The following is a 9,499-nucleotide window of genomic DNA, read 5'->3' as shown; positions in this document are numbered from 1 at the left end:
AGGTCTGTTAGTTCACTGTACCCACCCATAAAATAAACAGACCCATTTAGCTTATCTTAAGCTTATGGATTAAAGAAACTGGAAACATTACAGTCCTGATGATAAGCTAGCCTGTGATTTTATACATTTTTTTATAATGCTCAAATCACTGATAAACTGAATTTAAAGTTATTTAAATTGAATTATTAAAAAAATTAGCAGTGTATTTTTAAAAAGGCAAAAAAATTAAGGTCAGCGTCTCAGCAGCTTGGTGCGGCACATCAGAAATTCTTTAGCCAACACAAATGCAGTATAATTCAAACCATAAGGTGTCAGTGCTAGGTAAATATTTGAGTGACTCCCTCTGCTGGTCAAGTGTGCTGAACAACAGACTGCAGGAGCATTGAAAGCTAAATTTAAGTTAAACAATGTCAGTTATGCTACTGGAAAAAAGGAGCCTACAGTCTTGCATATTTTCAAGTTAAAGGTACTTATTTTAGGTTAGGCAATGCACACAGTTGGTTACAAAAATTAGCTTCAGTCTTACAGATCGCATGATTAAAGCAATAATTCACTTAAAATTATCATCATTTACAATTAACCAAAGCGCTGTTTTTTCACAAAACAATATATTTTGAAGAAAGCTGAAAACCTGTAACCTTTCAATTCCACAGTAGGAAACACTGATGACTACACAGATGATTACAAAACGTGACAAGGTTTAAAACCATTTACAAAAATTTCTTTTGTCTCAGAAATGCAACAGATATTTTGAAGAACGCTAAAAAATACTAGATATTGACATCCACTGTAGAAAAAAATATTCTTTGGAACCCACTGGCTAGTTTTAAATGGAAGAAAAAAACCCAACCGTGTTTAAAATCAGTGGATCAGGAGTAAATTTGAAATATTTTTAGGTAAACTACTGCATCCTTCTAAGAGAATTCTCTTATTGTTGTGGTTCAAAAGCCGCCACTGGAGGTCTCTGTGGTTAACAGAGCTCTTCAAATGCAGAAGCTTGCATCATAAAGGCTGCATCCAGATACTATTAGAAGTTTAACTTTATATTTTTAATCCTAAATGTTTTCCTATCCCTGGTAAATTAGCTTTGTTTAAACAATTAAAAAACACAAGTGGAATAATTTGTAAGCTTTTAGCATACATTTTTAAATAAAACAGCTATTTAAGAACACATTGGGGCCTCAATTGTCCAAACAGAGAGATCTAAGATATTTATTAAAACAATCCAATATAAATGCAAATGATGAAGCCTTTTTTCATGGTTAACAAAAATGACATTTCCCACCTAGTAATTACAGTAGAGTTAATTAACCTTTATCTCATCTTAATTAAGGTTATCTTTATGATCCAGGGAACATATTTGAATCTCCACAACAGTATCTGTTGAAATCCAAGCATCTCTTAAAAACAAAACACCTAAAAAGATAATATGCACTCATAAAATACTAGGCTGATGATTGAGGTGAAAAATTACATTGGAAATACATTTAAAGTGCTTTATACATTTAACTTGCTTATATCAATTACACTGATTAAGTAATATCACTAATGTGAAAAGATTTAGTGACCTAGGCTAGTATATCCCATCAAATGTAACACACAAAACAGATTTAGACATCAATCAGGTTATCATAAAAGCTATCATTATAAATGTTGCATTTATATTTAGTGATATTCCAACAGGATGAAACTTTATCCAAACACTTATTTAGCTCAAATGCAGTCCTCTGATGTTACACACATGAAATAAATAGAGATTCCATTACTTGATATAGTCCTAATTTGTTCCAGTAACTTTAAAAAGGATTCGACCACCAACAGCATCTCCTCTATGCAAATTTAACTAGACATTACATTCAACCTAACCTCTATAGCCAAAAACCAATCAGAGAAAATAAAAACCTCAAAATTAGGTAAAATCAAAACTCACCTATGAAATGAATCAATTAAGTATGAACTTACTTAATCTACCAACTTGGTAGGTAACCACCAAAACCCAAACCGCAGCACAGATATACATGTTATTTACATAAAGACCCCAGGCTCTATTTGTGGCTAGCAAGAAGATGCCTACAGACCGTTGCACAAATATCAAATACTCTTTGGCACAGAGAGAAAAACAGTCCAAAGATAGAATCATCAGCACAGGGTTGAAGACAGCACCTTAAGAGCTACTTTGAAACGTCTGTACAGAATGAAGGAGAGCAGAAACAAGGTTTACTGAGCTGCAGACCTGCCAGAAACCCCACAGCAAGCTTGCATCCTGAGAGCAGCTGGAGGTTTCTCAGCAATCCCTTTGCCGTCAGCCTTACATGGATGTTGGACAGAGACAATTTGGAGATGAAAAACATCTTGACGAAAAGATAGAACTCTACTCAAACAAAGCAAAAACACACAGAGATGATGCTACAGCAAAAACACTTGCCAAACAAATGGCAAAGACTGTGAGAAATGAAGGAGAAAGGAAGAGATCCGTTGTCCCCTGGCCATACTTAAGCAAGAAAAAAATTCTCTGAAGCAGCATGGAATAAAAGAAGCATTAATCCACCAGTTTTGAGCTCTTATTCAGTGACACTCAGCATCTCTGGCTCTGCGCTGGGTGTTAAGGAGGTGTAGGATGCTGGAAGGTAGGAGAGAGTGAAGGGAGGGCACTGGGAGGAGTAAACAGGAGAGTGGGTTTGGTGGGAGGGAACACTCCTTTTTCTAGCTTTCTCTCCCGCCATTTTTAACACTCCCCCACGTGAAAGAAGTGAAACTAACAGCATATAGCAAAATGTTTGACAAGGATTGCACCCTGAGCAGGTCTAGTAAAGTCACTTATATGGAAGCTTGTTTAGACAGTTAAGTAAAAAAAATATATACTGTACACTACCAGTCAAAAATTTGGGGTTAGTTTTTTTTTATATTCTCTGTTCATCAAGGTGGCATTTATTAAAATGTATATATTTTTTTAAACTGTTAAATATTTCTTAATTTTAATTAACTGCTTTCTTATTGTATGTAGTTTCAAATTAAATTATTACTCCAGCCATTATTACTTTTATTACTATTATTATGATGATGATGATGATAATAATAATAATAATAATAATAATAATAATAATAATAATAATAATAATAATAAATATAATAAATATAATAAATATAATAATAATAATAATAATAAATATTAGAGGATAAATTCATCATTAAAATCACTGGATTAAATGATTAAATTAAATTCTGAACTACTTTTTCATTTTATAGTGCAATAACATTTCAGAATTTTTACTGTATTTTTCAGAATTTTACTGTATTCAAGGCAAAGGATGAGATTTCTTTGGGGTTACAAACAGGCCAGCGTCAATAGCAAACAACCACAGAAACGGTCTAACACAAGCATGTAATGCCAGCAAGAGCTCAAAAAAACAAAATGTGCAACCCACAGTAGACATAATTTCAGGTTTGAAGGGGTTGCTGACGGCAGCAGACAATGCACGTTTTCAGTTCAGGCTGCAGTCCAAATACTAGAGGAGGAAGGAGCCATAAAAATCAGTTTTAAGAAATACCAAACCTTCTCTTCAATATGTGATTCCACATTCAAATACAGCTGGGTCAAAAAGACTGACGAAAAAAAACAGAAACAAAAAAATTTGTTCTCATTCTTTATAGTTTAGAAATTATGTTACCAACATCTCAGTGAAAAGGCACTGTCAAAACTTGAATGGAGCTATATGTAAAATTCATGATTACTTATTGTTAGCAAATCATATTTATAACTCAGGCTCGCATTTGTGCACAAATAACATACAAGATTCTAAACATTATTTAATGCCGCAACTCAAATCCACTCTTCGATACACTGCTATATACAGAAAATGAACAACCAAACATCATTCATGCTGCTAAGAGATGAACTTAGATGAAAACTAAAACATGTGCCGTTTTCTTTCTTCTCAGTAATAAAACAAATAATAAGACAAATGGAGAGAACACAGCAGTAGAAAAAAAAGCATCTGATCATAATGACATGGATGTCTGCACAAGAGGTGAAACAAATTACACAGATTATAGAGCATATTATGTTTTCGTAAATTTCACACCCCTTGCAAACACAGAGATCTCAGCATAAAAACGAAAAAATAAAAAATAAAAAATAAATAAATGAAGAAATAATTTATTCTGGCATACATCCCTTTATGTTGACAATAAATACAAGGCCTTCAAGGCAGTGTTTTACAGGAGGTAATTTATGGCACAGAAGAAAAATGCATGCATACACCCAAGATTAATCCCTGAAAGGAATGCTATGGTCTTTTTTAATTACAGTACTTATATGTGGTAAGAAAGCATTGCATGTGCCAGGCTGAGATAAGCCAGAATTCAGTCGTATTCAGTAGTGCTAAAATATACCTGCTTAGCCAGGAGGGCGTTTCACAGCACTTATACAGTTCAAACATGCTCTCCAGCCATCTTGATTTTGTGTTAAAAGTTTATCTAAAACTAACCATTAAAAATGTATATAAAATAAATTTATAGATATTTTAAACCCCAATTCTTTATTAGATTTGTTTTAAATATGCTTCACTTTTAACTGCTAATAAACTGGGTCTCACCTGTTGGAGTAGCAGCGGTTTTCACTGGTCGGGGTGTAATGGAGGTTTTCAGAGGACTGCTTGAAGACCTCACCGAACTTGACGATGATGTTGATGCATTTTTGCATCCTGCTTTAAATAAAATGGTTAAGAGACAACATATTACACTTTCCACCAGGAGCATCAGCAAACCTAAAGATGACTACATGGTAGATTCAAATTATGTTTAAATGAGAAAAAGAAAGGTTTTATTAAAAAACATAAATAATAGGGGTAAATATAAAACTATGGGCATTTAAAATATAAAACTATGGGCATTTAAAATAGTGTTACGAAAAGAAGAAGAAAAAAAATCTGAATGTAAACTGGCATCAGATTTCTTATTTTAATTAATTTTACATAACATCAACTGTTTATTTATTATTAACTTTACTTGAGAACTAGTCACATGCTACAATATTTCTATAATGAAATACGATTTCTAGTTATGTTGAATACTAATAAAAAAGTTTTCAGTTCTTTTACAACACTATTTTCCATGTTGCATGTTTCTATGTTGGTCCATGTTGCATTTACAATTTTGTCAAACTTTGTCAAACGCCAGCTTTTTTTTTTTTTTTTTTTGGAAGCAAATCTAGACTGGTCTTTTCAGTAGTCTCAGTCTGCTTGTTTGGTGAACACCAAGTTTCAGATGACTATACTCAAACAATTACCAATTAACAGAAGTTGCCCTAGAGTTCGTTTTAATTAAACCAAATATGCCGGGTCTGAACACACCCAGCGACAAAAGGTTAGAGTTTTGTTTTTGTGTGCCTGCAGGAACAGTGTTGGGAATTACCCTAAATTGATGAACAAAGCTGAAGCCATTAATGGCTTTTTTTACTTTCTTTTCTTTTATTGTTCTTTTGATTTTGAGGAAATTTACTAGGGCATGCCCTGACCTGACAGTGTGTTATTCCTTCACCTGAGGTGCAGAAGTTAATGCTTAAAATGTTGTTGAATGTATGACTCATACCTGATGATGCATTCCTGGTAGGTGGACATTGCAGCTTGCTTCTAAAATAAGTTGCCCTGTTAGATGGTGTTTTACTCAGGCTTCCCACAGAAGGCTCTTCATGATCTGATGAAGTGAAAAAAGTAAATCATTAATCCTACACACTATCAGTACTTGCTCATTATTTTTTTTTTTTATATGTAACGTTTCAGTCTCCAGACCTTCACCAGTCACACTGTACATAGACACTCACGGCATTATAAAATAAACAGTAATATCAAATATCAAAATATGCAAACCAATCATATATATATATATATAATTGCTAAAATAAATACAAGCAGAAATCTTCCTTGGTGGCATAATGGCAGGTATAAACAAGTCAAGAAGCATTTTTTTATTCGATCACAAGTCAGCAATGCTAAATTTAAAACATTAAACACTTCAAGCTTGCCCACTTTCAAACAGTTGCAGAGATAGTCAAAAACTACTACATATAATAGTGTAAATGCTTATGTGATTGAATGCCTACTGACTACTCACATTTCTAAAAACATAGCAAACATGCATTTATACCAAACTAATCGGATAGCATTTAAATTTTGCTGTTTGAAATTAAGTCTGGTGTAAGGATGAAAATTTTAATAATAATAATAATAATAATAATTAAAGCTGCAAGCAGCGATGATAGGGACCTCGCACCCGGGCTCACCGCCGACCGGTGGCCTCAGGATGACAGAGAACAGCGATCAATATTAATTTAAGCCAATGTATATGTAAAAAACCTGAGAAAATCACAGATTTATGCCAAACTTCCTCCTGTCAGCAGGTTGCGCTAAGACTGTGAGTCAATATTGGCATGTAGATGCCTTCAGTAAAGGAATCTTGTCAACCATGTAATTTTTCAGTTAGATCGAACATTGTTTGGCTGAGTTATAAGTAACTTCCTATTGCCAGCAGGTGGCGCTATGACTGTGACTCAATATTGGCTTGTAGATGTCTTCAGGAGAGGATTTTAATAAACCATGTGAATTTTCAGGCAGGTCAAACATTGTGTGGCTGAGTTATAAGCCAAACTTCCGGTTGCCAGCAGGTGGCGCTATGACTGACTCAATATTGTTATGTGGATGTGTTCAGGAGAGGACTTTTATCAACCATGTGTAGTTTCAGGCAGATCGGACATTGTGTGGTTGAGTTATAAGGACTTCCTGGTCAGTGGCGAAGCGTTGAGGTTTGTCATGCCACCACGGATACGCCCCTCTACGAAAACTCTAAATCTTCGCAATTTAACATCGCCAAGGCCTTTAGATGACAAAACCAAATTTTGGTGTTGATCGGATAAAATCCCTAGGAGGAGTTTGTAAAATACTACGCCTGGAAATGGCAAAAATGGCACTTTTTTATAGCAGGAAGTTAAAAATATCTGACTTCCTGTTGAGTTTGAGATATGGCTCCAAGAGACTTTTTCCTATGTTTTGGCATGTTTGAGGTGTGTGCCAATTTTCGTGCATGTGTGTGATTCGTATATCAGGGGCTCGTCCGATTAATTTTGGTAGGTGGCGCTGTCGAGTCATTTTGCCACGCCCACTTCAATATTGTTATGTGGATGTGTTCAGGAGAGGACTTTTATCAACCATGTGAAGTTTCAGGCAGATCGGACATTGTGTGGTTGAGTTATAAAGCCTTCCTGGTCAATGGCGAAGCGTTGAGGTTTGTCATGCCGCCACGGACACGCCCCTCTCCGAAAACTCTAGATCTTCACAATATATCATCGCTAGAGTTTTCAGATAACACTACCTAATTTTGGTGCTGATACGATAAAATTTGTGGGAGGAGTTTGTTACTCTGTAAAACATGTCATTTCCTGTGGCCAGCAGGTGGCGCTATAACTGTATCTGGATATTGGCATGTAAACGTGTTCAGGTCAGGACTGTTATTAAACGTGTGAATTTTGAGGCAGATCGGATAATGCATGCCTGAGTTATAACGACTTCCTCTTTTGTGGCGAATCGTCAAAGTTTGCGAGGCCGCCACGGACACGCCCATCAATGAAAAATCTAAAGCTTCGCAATTTAACATCGCCAAGGCCTTTAGATGACAAAACCCAATTTTGGTGTCGATCGGATAAAATCCCTAGGAGGAGTTCGTTAAAATACAACGCCTGGAAATGGCAAAAACGCCACTTTTTCGCCGCAGGAAGTTAAAAATATGCGACTTCCTGTTGGGTTTGAGATATGGCTCCAAGAGACTTTTTCGTATGTTTTGGCATGTTTGAGGTGTGTGCCAATTTTCGTGCATGTGCGTGATTCGTGGATCGGGGGCTCGTCCGTTTAATTTTTCTAGGTGGCGCTGTCGAGTCATTTTGCCACGCCTACTTCCAAAGCCCATAACAAACGTAAATTTTCGCCACTTCTGAGGCGTGTGCAAAGTTGCGTGAGTTTTCGGGCATGTTTAGCCCCTCAAAACCGCGATTCATTTCGCAGGAGAATAATAATAATAATAATAATTAAAGCTGCAAGCAGCGATGATAGGGACCTCGCACCCGGGCTCACCGCCGCCCTGTGGCCTCAGGATGACAGAGAACAGCGAACAATAATATTTTAAGCCGATATATATAAAGAAGCCGAGAAAATCATAGATTTATGCCAAACTTCCTCCTGTCAGCAGGTGGCGCTATGACTGTGACTCAAGATTGGTATGTAGCTGTCTTCAGGAGAGGAATCTTATCAACCATGTGAATTTTCAGGCAGGTCGGACGTTGGTTGGCTGAGTTATAAGCCAAACTTCCTGTTGCCAGCAGGTGGCGCTTTGACTGTCTTAATGTTGGTATGTTGATGTCTTCAGAAGAGGAATTTAATCAACCATGTGAAGTTTCAGGCAGATTAGACATTGTGGGGCTGAGTTATAAGCAAAACTACCTTCTGCCAGCAGGTGGCGCTATGACAGACTCAATATTGTTATGTAGATGTATTCAGAAGAGGACTTTTATCCACCATGTTAGGTTTCACGTTGATCGGACATTGTGTGGTTGAGTTACAAGCCAAAATTCCTTCTGTCACTAGATGGCGCTAAGACTGACTCAATATTGTTATGGGGATGTGTTCAGGAGAGGACTTTAATCAACCATGTGAAGTTTCAGGCTGATCGGACATTGTGTGGTTGAGTTATAAGGACTTCATGTTCCATGGCGAAGCGTTGAGGTTTGTCATGCCACCACAGACACGCCCCTCTGCAAAAACTCTAAATCTTCACAATATATCATCGCTAGAGCTTTCAGATAATACAACCCAAATTTGGTGCTGATATGATAAAATTTGTGGGAGGAGTTTGTTACACTGTAAAACATGTCAATTCCTGTGGCCAGCAGGTGGCGCTATATCTGTATCTGGATATCGTCATGTAAACGTGTTCAGGTCAGGACTCTAATCAAGCGTGTGAATTTTAAGGCAGATCGGATAATGCATGCCTGAGTTATAACGACTTCCTGTTTTGTGGCGAGTCAAAGTTTGCGAGGCCGCCACGGACACGCCCATCGACAAAAACTCTAGAGCTTCGCAATTTCACATCGACAAGGCCTTTAGATGACAAAACCTCATTTTGGTGTTGATCGGATAAAATCCCTAGGAGGAGTTCGTTAAAATACAATGCCTGAAAATACCAAAAACGCCACTCTTTTGCAGCAGGAAATTAAAAATATCCGACTTCCTGTTGGGTTTGAGATATGGCTTCAAGAGACTTTTTCGTATGTTTTGGCGTGTTTGAGGTGTGTGCCAATTTCCGTGCATGTGCGTCATTCGTGGATCGGGGGCTCGTCCGTTTAATTTTTCTAGATGGCGCTATCGAGTCGGTTTGCCACGCCCACTTCAATATTCTTATTGGGATATGTTCAGGAGAGGAATTTGATTAACCATGTGAAGTTTCAGGCAGATCG

General features: G+C 36.7%; 1 protein-coding gene across 9 annotated transcripts in view; it reads right to left on the bottom strand.

Annotated features, from left to right (window-relative positions):
• The window catches only part of mtus1a (microtubule associated tumor suppressor 1a), a 71,821-nt gene that overhangs the window by 26,437 nt on the left and 35,885 nt on the right, over positions 1-9,499 (bottom strand). For 4 of the 9 annotated variants that reach the window (XR_015506841.1, XR_015506840.1, XM_087280601.1 and 1 more), the window contains exons 5-6: positions 5,590-5,694; positions 4,596-4,706 (exon numbers count right to left, since the gene is read on the bottom strand). Coding sequence is in view for 5 of the 9 variants with exons in the window: in XM_087280601.1 (XP_087136727.1) it covers positions 4,596-4,706; positions 5,590-5,694 (216 nt within the window). In the remaining 4 variants the exon portion in view is untranslated. 9 annotated transcript variants of the gene reach the window in all.

The sequence above is a fragment of the Danio rerio genome, chromosome 14 (assembly GCF_052040795.2).
Source record: "Danio rerio strain M-AB ecotype USA chromosome 14, GRCz13ab, whole genome shotgun sequence".
Lineage (NCBI taxonomy): Eukaryota > Metazoa > Chordata > Actinopteri > Cypriniformes > Danionidae > Danio > Danio rerio.
The sequence above is the reverse complement of the archived record's forward strand: the minus strand, read 5'-3'. Positions and strand labels throughout refer to the sequence as shown.